The sequence below is a fragment of the Xenopus laevis genome, chromosome 8L, assembly GCF_017654675.1.
Source record: "Xenopus laevis strain J_2021 chromosome 8L, Xenopus_laevis_v10.1, whole genome shotgun sequence".
Lineage (NCBI taxonomy): Eukaryota > Metazoa > Chordata > Amphibia > Anura > Pipidae > Xenopus > Xenopus laevis.
This window is the reverse complement of record NC_054385.1, coordinates 129,876,828-129,895,640: the sequence shown is the minus strand read 5'-3', so window position 1 is coordinate 129,895,640 and position 18,813 is coordinate 129,876,828. Positions and strand designations below refer to the sequence as shown.

The following is an 18,813-nucleotide window of genomic DNA, read 5'->3' as shown; positions in this document are numbered from 1 at the left end:
GTTTTTTCTTCTTTTGTGAAGTTGTGAAATGTTTATTCATGAGAAGAACCAAGCTCAGTAATAAAGAAAAATGCTTGGTTTCTGTGTCAAGAATGAAATTGAAGCAACATTAATACCAGTTTCAAAGGACAAGGCAGAATATAGGTAACCAAATCTTAAACCAAAAGTTACATTTATTTTAGAGAAATACCAGATGTAGACTGGAACGTGGAAGTTGTCAAAGATTTTAAAGAGTAGATTTATTCCAGAGATCCTGTGAGAAACATCCCAAAACAAGTAATGCTAGAGCGCTTCATAATGGACTATGATAAACATACAAGACTTTGGAACATAGACAAAAGCTGCCACCACCACTGACTGAATCACTTAACCTGTCACTGCTGAAAGATTAAATTAAATTCGTATCACATGACTAAAATACAAAGTTACAGGATTGGCAAATTTGCCTAATTGCAGAGGATTTTGAAGCCTCACCCATTTACCTTAGATGAAAAAATTACTTTATGACTTGTATTTTTTGGCAAATTATTTTTTTTTTTTATTATTTCTGTAAATTTCTAAAAATGCTAGATTTATTATGTGTAAAAACAAATACAAAAAAGCAGTCGAGGTCTCATAGAAGTCAATGGGAGCTGCACTGATCCTATTGGACTTTTTTTAACCATTCAAACTTAGAAGTTTTTAGTTTTTTTTCACTAGTAATTCTCTGAAAAACTCACATTTAGGGGCTGATTCACTAACTTCGAGTGAAGGATTCGAAGTAAAAAAACTTAGAATTTCGAAGTGTTTTTTGGGCTACTTCGACCATCGAATGGGCTACTACGACCTTCAACTACGACTTCGACTTCAAATCGAAGGATTCAAACTAAAAATCGTTCGACTATTCGACCATTCCATAGTCGAAGTACTGTCTCTTTAAGAAAAAACTTCGACCCCCTAGTTCGCCATCTAAAAGCTACCGAAGTCAATGTTAGCCTATGGGGAAGGTCCCCATAGGCTTTCCTAAGTTTTTTTGATCGAAGGATATTCCTTCGATCGTTGGATTTAAATCCATCGATTTGAAGGATTTTATCGTTCGATCGAAGGACTATTTGCGGTAAAATCCTTCGACTTCGATATTCGAAGTCGAAGGATTTTAATTCCCAGTCGAATATCGAGGGTTAATTAACCCTCGATATTCGACCCTTGGTGAATCAGCCCCTTAGAGATATTTGTATTTCTTTTTCCAGATTGATCAGCATTTCTTTCCCATTTGTGCTTTTTAAATTTGGATCTATAAAAAACATTCATGGCATTTGCGGTTTGAAAGCAATAGAATGTTCTCATGGTTTCAAAATGCCATTCAAATTCAACCTTTAATAAATGGGCCTCCCTAAGGGAAATTGGATCAATATCTTGCTTAAAATAAATTAAATTTTTGGATGTATCTTTCAGATCAAGAATTTCAAAACTACCACAAACCCTAAGATTAGGGGGGTTATTTACTAAACATCAAATTTATCTGGTCGGGCTTTTTGGGGCAAAACTCTAATTTTTCGCTTTTTTTTTTTTTTTGAATTTGAATCCAAAAATATGTTATCTCAGACCTGCTGGTGTTGTGTATAAATTAGATTTTAGAAAATATCCCCCATATCTTGCTAGTCATTGCTAAAATCCAGGGGGTATATTTATCAAAGAGGGAAGTTAATAGTGAAGTTCCGCCACTAGAGTGAAATTCCGCCACTTCCCATTCATTTCTATTGGGTTTTTAAAGGCGTATTTATCAAAGGGTGAAATTTCACTTTCACCCATTGATAAATACGCCTTTCAAATCCTATAGAAATGAATTGAGAGCTGCGGAATTTCACTCTAGTGGTGGAACTTCACTCTTTGATAAATTTACCCCCATCACTTTATAATGGAACAAAGTAAAATATGAGGGTTACAGGGGAAGGGATCTTTTGAAAAAGTTTGTTGTATAATGGTTTCCTTCAATCTGTGGAATCAAGTATGTTGGTATAAAAAATGCATTGATATTTATATCTAGAAGTTCAGAAAGTGTTTATCCAAATTTTCTACATAAGCCCATACGTACCTTTAAGATTTCTTCCTTCTGTAAAATAATTAGAGGAAAAACTGATTTTGGATGAACCACACCTTCCAGACAGCTTGGGGATCAGCATTATTTACTATCTTGTATTTGCAGTAGGGGAAGAGTGAATTTATTAAATTAACCTCACAGTGTGTTTAGTTTATTATAGAAAATGTGCAGAGTGTTTATGTAGTTGTGATGCAGATTAATCTCAATTGTTTAACATTTTGTTAATTTCCCATCCCATAGGAAGCTGCCATTTACTGACTTGTTGGTGGCTTGGGACAAAATGTTGGAAATAATGAAAACAGCTCTTTTCTGTAAGTATATTTTTTATTGGTTTGCCTGGTTTAAAATACACATAGGGGCCGATTCACAAAGGGTCGAATATCGAGGGTTAATTAACCCTCGATATTCGACTGGGAATTAAAATCCTTTGACTTTGAATATCGAAGTCGAAGGATTTTAGCGCAATTAGTGCGATCGAAGGATTATTCCTTTGATCGAACGATAAAATCCTTCGAATCGAACAATTCGAAGGATTTTAATCCAACGATCGAAGGAATATCCTTCGATGAAAAAAAGTTAGCCAAGCCTATGGGGACCTTCCCCATAGGCTAACATTGAGTTCGGTAGCTTTTAGATGGTGAACTAGGGGGTCGAAGTTTTTTCTTAAAGAGACAGTACTTCGACTATCGAATGGTCGAATGGTCGAATGGTCGAGCGATTTTTAGTTCGAATAGTTCGTTTCGAAGTCGTAGTCGAAGGTCGAAGTAGCCCATTGCAAAAAGAATGTAAAATGTAAAATGTAAGTAAATATACTGCTGAGGGTTAATGTACAAATATGGCATCCCTTGAGATTAGAAAAATAAATGTTTGAACCTAATGTTTTTTGTTATTAGTTGTGTTTTACAGTGAAATTCCCTATCACAAGTTATTGGCAGTCCATATTGGAAACTATATTAGATTTGTTAAAGACAAAGAAAGATGCTTGTTGACTTGTCCACTTACTGTTTTGGGGGCAGAAAGATAAACTGGATGTAGCTTCAAAATGAGATTACCCAATTTCTATGGGACAAATAGAAGCTTTTAAAATCAAAATTATTTGATTGAAAGGTTTAACTTGATAAACAGTGATGGGCAAATTTCTCCCATTTTGCTCCACCGAAAAATTTGTGGAATTTGCGAAACGGCAAAAAATTTGTGAAACATGAATTTTGCTGCCGCCGTCAAAATATTTTCGACACCGCCGACAATTCTGACACCCATTAAAGTCTATGTGCACCTTTAATTGTCGCCAGCATCGGAATTCGTGGAAATTCGATGCAAATTTGTGTAGGAAGTTTGTGTAATAGCCACCACTTTTAGGGGCAGATGCATCAAGGGTCGAATATCGAGGGTTAATTAGCCCTTGATATTCGACTGGGGAATGAAAATCCTTTGACTTCGAATATCAAAGTCGAAGGGTTTTGCGCAAATACTTTGATCGAACAATTAAATCCTTCGAATCGAACGATTTGAAGGATTTTAATCCAACGATTATCCTTCGACCAAAAAAAGTTAGCCAAGCCTATGGGGACCTTCCCCATAGGCTAACATTGGGTTCGGTAGCTTTTAGGTGGTGAACTAGGGGGTCGAAGTAGTACTCCGACTATCGAATGGTCGAATAGTCGAACGATTTTTAGTTCGAATCCTTTGATTCGAATTCGTAGTCGAAGGTCGAAGTAGCCCATTCGATGGTCGAAGTAGCCAAAAAAAACTTTCGAAATTCGAAGCATTTTTTCTTCTATTCCTTCACTGGAACTTAATGAATGGGCCCCTTACAGTGCCTACATATGGAGCAGTAATACTTTTTTTCTGCCTCATGTCAAGCATTCAAATTTTTTCCACAATTCATTACAAATTTGAGTTATATTTCAAAAACTCGAATATTTGGTATTTATTAAGCACAAAAACCTTGAATGTAAAACGTCAGCATCTAAAAGCTTGCGAGTTCATGTAGAAGTCTATGGGAGTTCAAGCCATTGTTGAGCTGATAAACTCACAAATTCAAGGTATTCATTTTTTTTCCATGATTGCATTCAACTTTTTTTTCCTATTTGGATCTTTTAATAAATAAGCAATTATTTGTGTTTTTTTTAATTGTGAGTTTAGTAGAAAATACCATAAACCCTTCCAAATTTGATTTTTGTTATTTATCACCTCAAGTCTTACTGTGTATCTTATGGCTCATATTATTTACCACAGGTAAGACATAAATATACTTTTGTTTAAATTATATTACCAGGTCATTTTCTCCTGTTTACAGCAAGATTCACTGAAATAACAGGTAAGAATTTTTTTAACACAAATCATAGGGGCAGATTTATGAAAATGTGAGATTAGAGGTCACGTTAGATAAACTCACCCACTTTCTATTCATTCCTATGAAATTTTAAGAATTGTATGCATCAAATGGTGAACTTAAATTTCACCTATTCCATATGGAACAATCTGAGGAGCATTTGTGCTGTAAAGTGCTGAATTTATATGGAGCATCAAAGTATCCAGCACCTCTTGCATTTACATTATGATCTTTGTACCCTAGAACATGATTTGAACCTAGTTTACAGAGTTTATATGAATCTGTGAGTTTGACAATTTGGAAAAGTAGACATATTTGGTTTAACTGGTGAGTTATTTCTAAAATGATGTGGTTTTCTGGGGTCAGCAGGGTTAGGGCCATTTTACATTTTGCAAATGTAAAATGTGGTAATTTCTGGTTTGAAAATATGTTATTATACTTCTATGGGCTTTTGATTTATAAAAGTCATAAATTTCAATATAACTATAATATAATGCATTGATGAGATGAGATATGGTATTATCCAACCCCCTTTTTGTATTAATATCAGTTATATATCTGTTTTACTATCTGTACCTATAGTATATGTACCTATACTACCTATATTATGAAGAACATGAATCTGGAATCAAATATCGTGTTACAGAAGTGGAATTTTACAAAAGATTCAGGTTTAGGAAGCTCAAGTTGCTATAAAAGATGTTTTCCTAGGTAAACTTTGACTTTCCCATAAGTAATCAAATACACCTACATTGAGGGGCAGATTTATTAAGGGTCAAATTTGAAAATTCTAATTTGAAATTCAAATTTTCTAGTTTTTTTTATTGGCAAAACTGTCAAATTCGACTAGGGAGTTATCCAAATTTGATTCGAGTTTTTCAATAAATTCTAATTTGATTTTTAAAATTTATCATACTCTGGCCCTTTAAGAACTTGAATTTGACTATTCCCCACTTAAAACCTGCCAGATTGCTGTTTAAGTCAATAGGAGATCCAGGGATAAATTTGGAGTTGCTTGCAGCCTTTTTAAAATTCAAATCGAATTCAAAACAAATTTGATTCTAGTTTTTGGGTCGATCCTGTTCACGTCAGTTTAAAAAAATTGATTTTAATAATACATTGCGGTTGGTCGAATTGCGAGTTTATGGGAGTTTTAAAAAAAACTCCCATAAATGGGCCTCTGAATGTTGCAATGTTGGCTGTTATGAAACACAAATAAAGTGTGAAACTCAACTGGCAGTAAAAAAAAGTACTTATAAATTAGTTATTTTCGCTTTGTATGTATCTGGGAACTCTGTGTAAGTGAAAGTTGTGCATGGAAATACAGTATCTGTTCATTTAGGAATTGAGAACTAGATTCTGCAGATTAGAGATAATGTAATTTTACATTAACAGGGGATGTTGGTTGAATTCCTCTGAACTGACATTGTTTTCCAGGGCAATCGACAGTTGAGGTGCACCAAGATTGCCGTGTCGTCGGGTGATACCTGGGCATGGCAAAGGCAGGAAGTGGCTTTTTCATCTTTGGAATTTGGGAAGATTATGTACTTTATTTTGTTAATTAAATGGTCAAAACTGTGAATTACAAAATACATTAATGATATTGAATTAATTTCCATTTGTTGCTATGATTAACAATTTACAGAATTACTTTATCTACCAAATTAATGTTTAAACTAAACGCTGTGTCTGTAGGAGCTGCTGTGAAATCGGTGGTTTCCTTCTCCCCAAACTGGACCCCAGTATCTGCAGAGGATTCTGTAACTCTGATCTGTAATGTGGCTCCTACTGCCCAAGGGAACCTGAGATATTCCTGGTACAGGAATGGACATCGGATACCTGGGGATCATCAGAGTCTTGTCATTCGGTCTGCCAGTGTGTCAGACAATGGGTATTACCAGTGCCAGGCTGGTGCCAAAGAGAGAAGTGACTCTGTTATACTGAATATTAGAACTGGTGAGTTAAAAGAGCTTAAATTTGAAAAAGGTCAAAAAAGTCCAAGAATAAAAAAAGAAAGATTCACATAAGCTTGGCATAACATTTTTTTTTCAGATTGGCTCATCCTGCAGGCGCCCCCTGCTGTTTATGAGGGAGACACTCTATCTCTCAGGTGTCACAGTCGGCCTGAATATGATACAAGGAACACAGTATTTTACAAGGACAATAAGACCATTGAGTCCCCAGTCAGTGAGTCTGAGTTACACATAGGAAGAGTGGATGTTACTGCAACTGGCACATACAAGTGTGAAAAAGAAATTAAGTATAAATCTAATTATCACACTAATTCTGCTACACAGTCCATTGTAGTCTCAGGTAATAAATAATGATAATAATGATACATTTAGTTTGACTTGTACATTACTTTTCAAAAGTTCTCATGTGATTGTGGTGCCAACAGATGCACAGGAATTTGTTAGTAATGAAGAGTTACATAGTTACATAGTTACATAGTTACATAGTTAAATTGGGTTGAAAAAGCCCATCAAGTTCAACCCCTCCAAATGAAAACCCAGCCCCATACACACACCCCTCCCTACTTTTAATTAAATTCTATATACCCATATCTATACTAACTATAGAGTTTAGTATCACAATAGCCTTTGTATTATGTCTGTCCAAAAAATCATCCAAGTCCCTCTTATAGTCATTAACTGAATCAGCATCACAACATCACCCGGCAGTGCATTCCCCAACCTCACTGTCCTGACTGTGATGAACCCCCTACTCTGTTCCTTTAAATGAAACTTCTTTTCCTCTAGTCTGAAGGGGAGGCCTCTGGTACGTGATTCTCTTTATGGGTAAAAAGGTCCCCTGCTATTTGTCTATAATGTCCTCTTATGTACTTGTAAAGTCTAATCATGTCCCCTCGCAAGCACCTTTTTTCCAGAGAAAACAACCCCAACCTTGACAGTCTCCTCTCATAATTAAAGTCTTCCCTCCCTCTAACCAGTTTAGTTGCACTTAGTCTCTGCACTCTCTCCAGTGAGTGAGCTAAGGTGCCACAGAACATTGTACAGATATAGCAATGGGCGAATTTCTCAAATTGGAAAGTTCACGAAAAAATCATGAAATTCAAACGTCTTCACGAACAAATCGTGAAATTCGAACGTTTTCAAGAAAAAAATCATGAAATATGAAAGCATTCACGAAGAAATAGTGAAATTCAAATATTTTCATGGAAAAACTTGAAATTTTTGCTGAAGATTCGCAAATTTATTTGCCAGCGCCGAAACGCAGAAATTCACCGCAAATTTGTGACTGGTGAATTTATTCACCCATCACTATACAGATATACAAACCAAATTATTAAACCATTTTTGAGATATTACATTTCTAACATATCTACATTTATTGCAATCAATTTACTCTGGGTATTGGAATCCCTCATTTTGTGTACAAAAGCAAGAGAGGAATTAGCATTTTAAGAAATCTGTCATCTAGAGGCTCATTTATTTAAGGTCAAATTTTAGTGGTATTAGATGTTTTTTAAACCATGATTGAACTTTATTTCTCTAAAACCATGACTGCCATGAAACGATCCAAATATAAAAAGTATGAATGGAAAAGAAACATTGAACGATGCACAAAAAATCAATATCTATAAAACCTTTACAATTACAAGTGAAAAAAAAATCCAAAAACCTCTAAAAATCTGATTGGCTAAGAAACTGTCCAATAGGATCAATACAGCTCACATTGATTCTCTGGAACCTCTACTGCTTTTACTTGGAGAACATTTGTTTTTATACTTCATAAATCTCGAGTTTTAGAGAAATAAAAAAAAACACATTTTTAAAGAAAAAATATGATTCATGAAAAAAAGGAAATCGGAATGTTAGTAAATAGACCCCTTAGTATTATTATCATGTTTTTGTATTACTGAATTATCATTTACTGGTATCTAGTTGCCAGATTCAGTCGTTTAGTGACCAGGCTCTTGTTTGAATGAAAGTACAAAGAACAAATGGTAGGAATAAAGAAATAAGCAATACAAATAAAACAATAAAAATAACTAAATATGGGAGAATAAAATCAAAATGCAAAAGGATCCTTTGTAAGTGCATCTGAAATTCATATCATTAATTAAATGTTCACTCATCCCAATACACTTTTCGAACTTTCATACAATTGTGATAATATATACAATAAGACAAAGCAAATCAAAAAAAATAAGTTTATGGGGTTTCACAAAATGATAAGATAATATGGTGCTTTTTTTAGTTTGATACTATTTGAGTTGACCCTTGAGTTGAATTGTATTTATTGTAGAGCTCTTTGTTTTCCCATAAATAAAAGTGAGCACAGATCAGGTGATAAAAGATCACATGAGCCACTTATCTGTCTTGGCCACATCCTAGATACACCAAACTCTGTCCATGATTCTCCCAAAACCCACCCACTCTCTATACAATCCCTGTCCTTTTAAAACCAATGAATTAAGGCCTTTTTGTCTCTGGAGTCCCCTTACAATGGTGGTACTGGGGGTCTACTCGGAAGAAATAGTTTAAGGGAATGCAATAGTTTTGACTCAACCTACACACAGTAACTTAATTAGATTTTACCCTTACGTAAAAAGACAGATAATATATGCACTGTAAAGCATATTGGTGGATAAGAGGAGCAGGATTAAGACTTGATTCCATGGATGTCTGTGTGCAGTGAGGAAAAGCGTTACAGAGAATTCTACAGAGGCCCTCAATTGTTACATAATAATTTCACATTATTATTATTATAGTGCTGGCTGTTTTGCCAGAAATAAAAAGGGATCCAGATCAGGTGACAGAAGGTGACCTATAAAGAGACAGAATTATGTTTTCATCCCTTGAGTTAATGCCCTTTTTTATGCAAGACAGAACTTGATTTGCTTTAGTAGCCACAGAATGACACTGCCCAGAATTAGACAACTTGTTATCTACAAAGACCCCTAGATCCTTCTCATTTAAGGAAACTCCCAACACACATAACCTGCATTTATCAACATTGAACCTCATTTTCCAGTTTGCTGCCCAGTTTTCCAGTTTAGACAAATCACTGTGCAAAGTAGCAGCATCCTGCATGGAACCTATAGTTCTGCACAATTTAGTGGAACAAAGAGAAAGGTACTCTTTATATTAATTTACCGCTTCAGTCTCTCTCGGTCTGATTCAATCAGTGCAATTAGTGAAAAGAGAGAAAAGAAAAGAAAAACCCCTCTTCTGACTGATAATTCGATGGTTCACTTCTAAAATTCAAATACATCCACTTGCTGATACTTGTAATTTATTGTCCAATTTATTTAATAAACAATTGTGATTAGCTCAATTACTTGGAATAATTAAATACCTAATTAAAATTGTTAATTTACTTTAAAGTGCTACCTCCGTGTTAATTCATTAAAGTTATGAAGGACAGATTAAATCAATATATTTCTGCCATTAATTCATTCTTTTACAATTAATTACTTAAAGTGCATTGGTGTTAAATAAATTAATTTAAATATTTTAAGTGCAAGTGCATTAGTCCAACCAGGGACTTTGTAAGCCGTGAAATTTAATTATTGAACCAATTAATTAGCGATAAAAAGAATTAACCAGCAGCTCAATCCGATTTAAAATCAGGAAAAGTGATATAAGAGAGGGTGGAGTTGTCCCAAAACTTACTACCTATTATTTTTCTATCCCTGGGACACCACAAAGCAAAGAAAGGCAGGAAAACCAGGACTGTGGTCTCAATATTAACTGTAACCCTATCTTTGTAAAGAGCTGTCTACACCTCACAAAACCACAAATCCTGGTCCCCTTGAGAATCCCAGTGCGGGACACAATAGACAGGGAAGAAACAAGAGTGGAATTTGAGCGCCAACCTCCACCAACCAACCGCCCCCCCTGACCAATTCCACTACTATGTGACAAGGCTTGAAGCTAAAATTATTTCAATTTCGTATCATCTGCAAAAATAGAAACAGTACTTTCAATGGCCACCTCCAGGTCATTAATAAACAAGTTGAAAAGCAAGGGACCTAGTACAGAGCCCTGCGGTACTCCACTAACAACACTGGTCCAATTAGAAAATGTTCCATTTACCACCACTCTTTGTAGTCTATCTTTTAGCCAGTTCTCTATCCAGGTACAAATACTATGTTCCAGGCCAACATTCCTTAGTTTAACCATCATCCTTCTATGTGGTGCCATGTAAAAAGTTTTAGCAAAGTCTAAGTAGATCACTTAAAATCTGAATTTTTCTCACACTTTCAATTAAAAAGTCTGACCAAGCTCCCATCCATTATTTTACCTTATTTATCATTTAAAAAAACTCAAAATATTGTGTATGAGAAAAAAACCTTGAAAATTCAAATTGTGTGACTTTTTTGGATTAACTCAGAACAAACTCTAATTTTTACAGTTTGATGCCTGAAAAATTAAGTTTTTTTTTTTGGTATGAAACCCAGCGCAGACCATGATATCTTCAAATTGGAAATGAGACCTCTGCCATTGACTTTTACAGGACCTCGACAGGTTGGAGATGGAGTATTTTCACATTCAGACTTTTAGCAGCCTTGGGGTACTGTAAAAAATATATTTTACTATTCAGACTTTAATAAATAACCCCCTAGGATCCCACCCTTTCTGCTTAAGTTTTTTGGATTCTTTTTACTCCTTGCTGCAATACCCTTTTCCATCTCAATTTAGCTTTTCTGATTTTGGCTATCCCTGATAACTTGAATTCATTTTCCTCACTTATACGAGGTGGTTTATAACATTCACCAATGATAATTTTTTTTGTAACATTTTGCTCAATCAAAATCTCTACCCAGAGTGATTCCACGCCCTCACCAGTGGCAGCTATTGTTATTTCTTTAGCGCATGGCTTTAATTCAGGCTTTACATACAAACACACTCCTCCACCCGCTATTTAATCCCTCTGTCCCTCCTAAAAAGGGTGTAACCATTTAAATTCACAATCCAGTCACATGTTTCATCCCACCAGGTCTCAGCGATACCAGTAATATCATATTTTGTTAGTATACGCAATTAACTCTAGCTCTCCCATTTTACCTAACAAACCCCCTGCATTTGCCAATGTATATTGGAGGTTATAACTTCTTTCTCTGATAATTACATTTTGTCAAATGAGAAAAACCTTGAAAATATGTGTCCTTATTTATGAAAGAACTCAAAACTTGATGTTTAAAAACATGAAAGAAACCAACACTGAACAAATCAAATTCTACAAATCAGCTTCAATGAGTCTTTCAAGATTCAGATTAATCTTGAAAACCTGAGCTGAAAAATAGCATAGATTGTGAAAATACAGCTCCCTTTGACTTCCACATGAACAGACCAGCTTTTAATACTGATGCTTACATCTTTTTAAAATTTCTCTAAAACTCTACAACATATGAGATTTATGAAGTGTAAAAGTCATCGGAAGCTGCCCTGATCCTATTAAACAGTTTTTAGCTATCCAGAGTTTTAAGAGGTTTTCAGATTGATTTCACGAACAATTCTCCAAAAAACTTTAATTATTATTAGAGGTTTTTTTTAGGATTTTCCTATTCTTTATTGCATCATTCAGCTATTTTTTCTTTTGGACTTTTTATATTCGGATCTTTTAATCACTTACAAGGCATTTGTGTTTTTAGAGAAATAGAGTTTAAAAGTAGTTTAATTAATATATAAAACCACTACAAATGAGAATGTTGTTAAATGGTTCTCCCCATGTCAAAAGAGGCAAGTGGTATAAGATCCATGCCCACTAGAGCTTAGAGACATTGTGACAGTATGGACATACTGTATCTGTTTCTTTTCCAGAACTCTTCTCTTACCCACAAATAAAAGTGAGCTCAGATCTGGTGACAGAAGGAGATCACATGACCATAACATGTGACACAAAGCTCAGCCCACACAGAGAGACTACAGAGTTACAGTTTGTTTTCTACAGAAATGGGCACAATGTGCAGGGATTCAGTTTATCCAACCAATATGGAGTCCCCTCAGCTCAGCTGGAGGATTCTGGGAATTATACCTGTGAGGTACAAACTTCATCCAACAGTGTGAGGAAGAGGAGTAACATGACCCAGATTCAGCTAAAGAGTGGGTATAAATAACTAAAAAAATGGACTTAGCCTGTTAGTATGACTGAAAAGCATTTATAAACGCAACACACTATTACTGAGTAAGTACTATTCATTTTTCATTTTGAATAGAAACCATAAATATAATTTTCCTTTCATAGAGCTCTTCTCTACACAAATAAAAGTGAGTCCAGATGAGGTGACAGAAGGAGATCACATGACCATAACATGTGACACAAAGCTCAGCCCACACAGAGAGACTACAGAGCTACAGTTTGTTTTCTACAGAAATGGGCACAATGTGCAGGGATTCAGTTTATCCAACCAATATGGAGTCCCCTCAGCTCAGCTGGAGGATTCTGGGAAATATACCTGTGAGGTACAAACTTCAACCGGCAGTGTGAGGAAGAGGAGCACTTTGACAGACATCCAGATACAGGGTGAGCAGGAATAACTTTTAAAAAATGTACTTATACTTTTAATATGACTAAATGACCTCTGTAAATTCAACAAATATCACTGAGCATGTACTAAAAGATTCTTTATTTCAAAGTAGAAATCATGCAAGCATAATATGTTGTTGCAGAGCTCTTCTCTTACCCACAAATAAAACTGAGCCTGAATCCAGTAATAAGAGATCACCCACAAATAAAAGTGATCCCAGATCAGGTGACAGAAGGAGATCACATGACCATAACATGTGACACAAAGCTCAGCCCACACAGAGAGACTACAGAGCTACAGTTTGTTTTCTACAGAAATGGGCACAATGTGCAGGGATTCAGTTTATCCAACCAATATGGAGTCCCCTCAGCTCATCTGGAGGATTCTGGGAATTATACCTGTGAGGTACAAACTACAACCGGCAGTGTGAGGAAGAGGAGCAATGTGACACATATCCCGATGCAAGGTGAGCTTGAATCCGTATGCACATATTTTTGTTGAAGGATCCATTACTATTTATTGTTAGGGCTCCCACCACAATGAAGTCTAAATTCTTAGCCACTACGCCTGACCATGTCCATCAGGTAGTGTGCCCTTCCTACTTAGTAGAATTTGTGTTCAGTTATAAGATTATCTGATTAAGTTTATCCAAGTAAGGTGCATTAATCTTAAAGGGCACCTATCACAGCCAAAATCAAACACATATTAACAATCTGACCAGTACAAGCTAAACACGTTTAATCAAACTACATATATAGTTTTTTGAAAAAACTGCAGGTTTTAAAAAAATCCCTTTGTCAAATGGGTTCTTTCACTGAGGGAGGCCATATTGAGACTCTAACAGAGACTCTAATATGCAAATTTCAGGAGCATGCTCAGATTGTAACACTGCTTTGAGTATTCTACCCAGAATGCCTTGTTTTCGTAAACTCCTCCACTAGAAGTTTCCACTAGAAGTGCTGCCACCTGCTAACTTCCAGCAGGTGGCAGCACTACTGTACAGCAGCTAACACACAGGTTTGGCTGATTTAAAAATAGCTTAGAAGGGTTGATAAGCAAACAAGGAATTTGAACTGAGCATGTGCGAGATTTCAGAGCTACAGTTGGCTGGGAAGATATAGGTAGGAGGAGCCAGTGAAATCCAAGATGGCTGCCTCAGCTAGAACTGCAGTGGAGATAGGGGAGATCTTGCAGAAGGAATAATGAGCTGATCATTTACATTATACAAACAATTCTAACTGTTTTAAAAATCAGATTTCTTGAACTTTCACATAGTGTATTTACTTAGTAAATGATTTTGGTCATGATTGGTGCCCTTTTGGGGTAATTGGTGCTCCAAGGATTCATCTTTTATCCATCGATGAGTTGTAAGACTTCTCAGAGAGCTGGTATATGTCTTTGCAGCATTGGCAGTATTTTAGAGGGAATGCAAAATTGGGAGGCCAATTTATTAAAGGTCACATTTTAGTGGTATTGGAGCATTTTGAAACTATTAAACAGTTAAACTCTATTTAAAACCAAGAATGCCATGAAAGTTATTAAAAGATCTGAATACAAAAAGTACAAATAGAAAAACAATACTAGTGAGAAAAATGTGAAAACCTCTAAAAGTCTGATTGGCTAAAAAAATAGAATCAGCGCAGCTCTCGTTAATTTCTATCGGACCCCAACTCTTTTTGTAAGGAAACCTTACACTGGTGTGCCAGTGGTCTTCCCTGGGGGTCTAGTGGTTAGCAGGGAGGCACCCCGCGGCTCTGGCATGGACGGCTGCCGCAAGCGTCCTATCTCCTTCCTTCCCAGTTCCTCTATGGCGCGTGCGCCGGTGCACTTCCTGGTTTATGCGCCAGCGTGATGAGGTCACGTGCAGGGGCGCGAAATTCAAATAGTATATAAGGGGAATTCAGTGTTCTGCAAACTGCCCATTGTTAGGTTCTATTTAAAAAAAGGTCCTGGGTGTTTATTCTTAGTGAATTCTTTCTGATCTACTGTGTTTGACCTTGCCTGCCTTCTTGATTATTCTGATCTCTCCAATCCTGATTCTGGCCTGTCTGACTATTCTCTGCTTGTGCTGGCCCGGCCTGCCTGTACCTGTGGTGTTCTTCCTTCCAGTATTCTGGTGAGACGATCGTTCCCCTTTGCTGGTCCAGAACCGTTAGCCTGGCTCCTCTCTCAAATAAGACCTGGCGGCATCTGATTAGCCGAGGGCTCCTCCCGAGGTGAAAGGTGGTGGTTATAGGCAGAAGTGAGAGCCGTGACCAGGGAGCTTAGCTTGGGTTCTGGATATAAGGTGCCGAACGTGACACTTTTACTTGGAGAAGATTTGTATTAGACTTTTTTGTTTTTACACTTCATAAATCTGAAATCTTTAGAGTTTTAGTGGAATTTTTAATTTTTTAAATTTTTAGAACAAAATACAATTAGTAAAATAAAAGGAAATCCGAATTCAGTAAATAGAACCTGTAGATTCTAGGGGGGGGGGGGGCAATTTACTAAAACTTATTAAAACTTACTTTTTTCACTAATTGTATTTTTTCTGTTTTATTTAATATCTCTAAAACTCTAAAAATTCAAAATTTATTAATTGTAAAAGCCATGAAAAACTCATACATAAAAATCTGTCAAGGTCCCATTAGAAGTCAATAGGAGCTGTGCTGATCCTATATGACCTTTTTATTTTTAACTATTCTGATTTTTAGATGTTTCTTGATTTTTTTTTTCAAAAATTGTCCAAAAACTCAGAGAACACAGATCTCATTTCATAACAGAGAGAACTGCCTTTTTGACTGATCAGGAAGGAGCATTTTTCTATAAAAAAGTAATATTGAACTGTCACATTTTAAAATTTTGTGTTCTTACAGTATACAAACTTTAATATATTTTGGTTCCAGGCAGATGCCAAATCATGCTTCAGCTCAATCTTTTTAGACTGATATTATCATCCCTCGTATTTATCTGGACAGTGGGTTTGCTGTATTATGACATAAAGACACGGGGAACTACAGGACATCTGAAGAACAGGGGACATTAGTCTGTGACTCCCTGTGTTTGTTTTCCTTGGATAAATCCACAATATCTATCACTGGAAATACTATTATAGCACCTAGGAGATGCCATTAGATGATCAATTTGCTTTTAGTACTGCAATGCTGTCCACAATTAGTAACTTCTTACATTTTATTTTAAAGTTTACTTTAATCAACTATACAATATAATAATGGTAACATATATAAATTCAACAGCTATGCTATTGCTGAATGTCCATGTCTTTTGTTCATAATAATGACAGTAATTATAATAACATGGACTGCAGTGTGTTTTCACCAAATGTGCCAATAAAGAAAAGTCTAGAAGAATTTATTCAACAGAATTTGTCTATGTATGATTCTCACACACGGGTGTTTGCAATTCTGACTCCACTTGCTGTGATATTGGCTGAGTTTCCCCCAAGACCTTTCTGCCTGGCCTGAATGGAGCTGGTACAACCACTGTGGGCAATCATTGCCAGATAGGATTTATTATTCAGGGTGGATGGCCACATTTTAGAGGTAAAAAGGAGCAGCTCATGACTCATGAAAACCAGGAACAGAAAAGGATCATGGGAGGAATTTATATCACACATAAGGATGGGTAATATGATGGTTTACATCTGTAGCTGTAGCCTCTGAGTGATCCAGAAAGAATCCAGAGCCTGTTAGCCAGAAAGCACCTGCAAAGATATCTGTGGACACAGGTCTGGTTGAATGATCTGAAGGGTTGATATAAGATGGAACATAATGCCACTTTTCAGGTTTGGTGCATCTCCTGGTACTTTCTACTCGGTTGCTAATTTACTGTACACATCACTTTTGTCTGATTGTATATGTAGCCTAGAACAACTTTACTGTCTGTTATTTAACACCATCAATGTGAATATCCAGTATAAAGTCAGCAATTTCTATTGTTAATATAATGCCACAAAGTTCAAGCCTTGAGATGACCTGCTCAGGATTTGGTGCTAACTTAGCCTTGCCATACAAAAAACCTATTTACATTGACCACGTGTCTCTTATCTAGAGGTAAACTGCTATGGCCTCAGCAGATGTATCTGTGAAAATGTGAATCTGTCTCCTTTGACTTGAAGCAAAGAGAGATTGAGGTACAGTATGTGAAGTTCTTCTGGGGCCTTTAGAGACTCCCATGTTGATTGTTTATCAATTAGTAAAGGAGAGCTCCAGTCTTTAAACAGTTTCTAATAGCTGTCTTAGTAATAATGTACGGTCACGGTGATGGGTGCTACAAACCCTAGTGCAGTGATCTCCAACCAATAGCTCGTGAGCAACATGTTGCTCCCAAAACCCTTGGATGTTGCTCTCAGTGGCCTAAATGTAGGTGCTCATTTTTTAATTCTTGGCTTGGAGGTAAGTTTTGATTGCATAAAAAACAGATGTACTACTAAACAGCCTCCTGTAGACTACCAGTCCACATAGGAGCTACCAATAGCGAATCACAGCCTTATTTGGCTCCATCCAGGAACAATTTTTAATGCTTGTGTTGCTCCCCAACTCTTTTTACATCTGAATGTTGCTCACAGGCAAAAAAGGTTGGGGATCTCTGCCCTAGTGGATCATACAGATTGTTCACTAATGATAAGGCACCACGTCTAGTAAATCTGTTGTGGCAACCTGGAAGCCAAATGTGTAATGTAATAAGTCCCAGCTTAAGCCAAGGCTTCTCTGAATGGGTTGCTTGCCTGTTCCCAAATTTTATTTACTAAACCACAAATCTATCTGGGCGACTTTTTGAGGCAAAAACTAAATTTTTTCATGGATTTTTTTTTCGACATTTATTATACCCGAATCACCCAGATCCGCCATCTCGGACCTGTTGAGGTCCTGTTTAAATCAATGGGAAAATCACCTATCCCAATCGGATGCTATAGTGGTCTGTGCTGGTTTAGCCCAATAATCCTATAAATTCAGGGTTTTCGCACTAAACCGGAAAAATTGTGCAATTAGGGGAAAAAGTATGAAAAAACCTTATGATTCAAGTTTTTGCACGATTTTAATGGGCTTTTTCACCAATCCAATTTATTAGAGTTATATTATTAATAAATTATGCAAAATTGGGCATGGGAGTTTGGTTGAGCATTTTTTATTTTAAATATGAGATAAATTTGGATTTCAATAAATAAACCCAATAAGTCTTTAAATTCTGTGGCATGAGCATCTGTCTGGAAGGCTTTCATTACAGCAGCACTGTTTGAAGCAATCTTATGGAGTTTGAGGTTAGCCTCAGAAAGTATACCTGAGCAGGTAAACATCTCCGAAAAAAAAGATTTAATTCCACTGGCAAACAAAAGTCTGCGTTTTTAAAGGGGGTCAATGCCCTCTTCATCTGTAGTTAGATATTTAAGACCATGTAAAAGTCTCTCATTGCAAAGTGTTGTGCATTTGATCCATACTCACTGTCACCTTCATGAGCAGTTCTTACAGTATTTCACCCTATGACACAACAGTAGGTGATGGACTGTTACAGAAGACATGCACTTTCATGCAATATTCTTTTATTTTACTACTGGTATCTTTGCTGGGGTGTCAGGGGAATCTGAAGAAATGTCTGCAGTCCTCATGTACAATAAAACAATTAAACATCTGATGGATATCAGCTGTACTCAAAACTGGTTGCCTTCTGAACCTCATAAGTACTTCTATTAACTCCTGCTAGTTTGGTTGGGATCATAGGTTGTATTCTAACTTTTTAGAGAAGATTGTGCAGAATTTATTTTATTTTCTACTATAAAAATGTTATCCAAGTGCTGTGCTTGTAATATACCATCCAGGTGGCAAGATGAGTGTGTACTTGTTCACAGTTCCCACTGTGCCATTTATAGTTACATAGTTCATTTAGTTTAAAAAAGTTCAA

The 18,813-nt window shown here is 36.2% G+C and overlaps 1 protein-coding gene across 2 annotated transcripts; it reads left to right on the top strand.

The window, feature by feature from the left end:
• Positions 1 to 2,326: 2,326 nt before the first annotated feature.
• On the top strand, positions 2,327 to 16,231 carry LOC108699143 (Fc receptor-like protein 3). 2 transcript variants are annotated; one of them, XM_041573703.1, is made up of 9 exons: positions 2,327 to 2,391; positions 4,359 to 4,400; positions 6,111 to 6,371; positions 6,468 to 6,728; positions 12,206 to 12,487; positions 12,630 to 12,908; positions 13,055 to 13,074; positions 13,117 to 13,378; positions 15,801 to 16,231. In XM_041573703.1, exons 1-9 carry the CDS (start codon positions 2,361 to 2,363, stop codon positions 15,938 to 15,940), a joined length of 1,578 nt encoding a protein of 525 aa, XP_041429637.1. In that variant the 5' UTR covers positions 2,327 to 2,360; the 3' UTR covers positions 15,941 to 16,231. The 2 variants fall into 2 exon arrangements, with proteins under 2 accessions (XP_041429637.1, XP_041429636.1); XM_041573702.1 differs by having other exon boundaries at positions 13,055 to 13,378.
• Positions 16,232 to 18,813: the final 2,582 nt, after the last annotated feature.

Excerpts from the sequence above, each read along its gene's own strand:
- LOC108699143 (XM_041573702.1), top strand. The coding sequence starts at position 2,361 with ATGTTGGAAATAATGAAAACAGCTCTTTTCT. Across the intron at positions 6,729-12,205 it reads ACAGTCCATTGTAGTCTCAG|AACTCTTCTCTTACCCACAA; the intron begins GTAATAAATAAT and ends TTTCTTTTCCAG. Across the intron at positions 12,909-13,054 it reads GACAGACATCCAGATACAGG|AGCTCTTCTCTTACCCACAA; the intron begins GTGAGCAGGAAT and ends ATGTTGTTGCAG.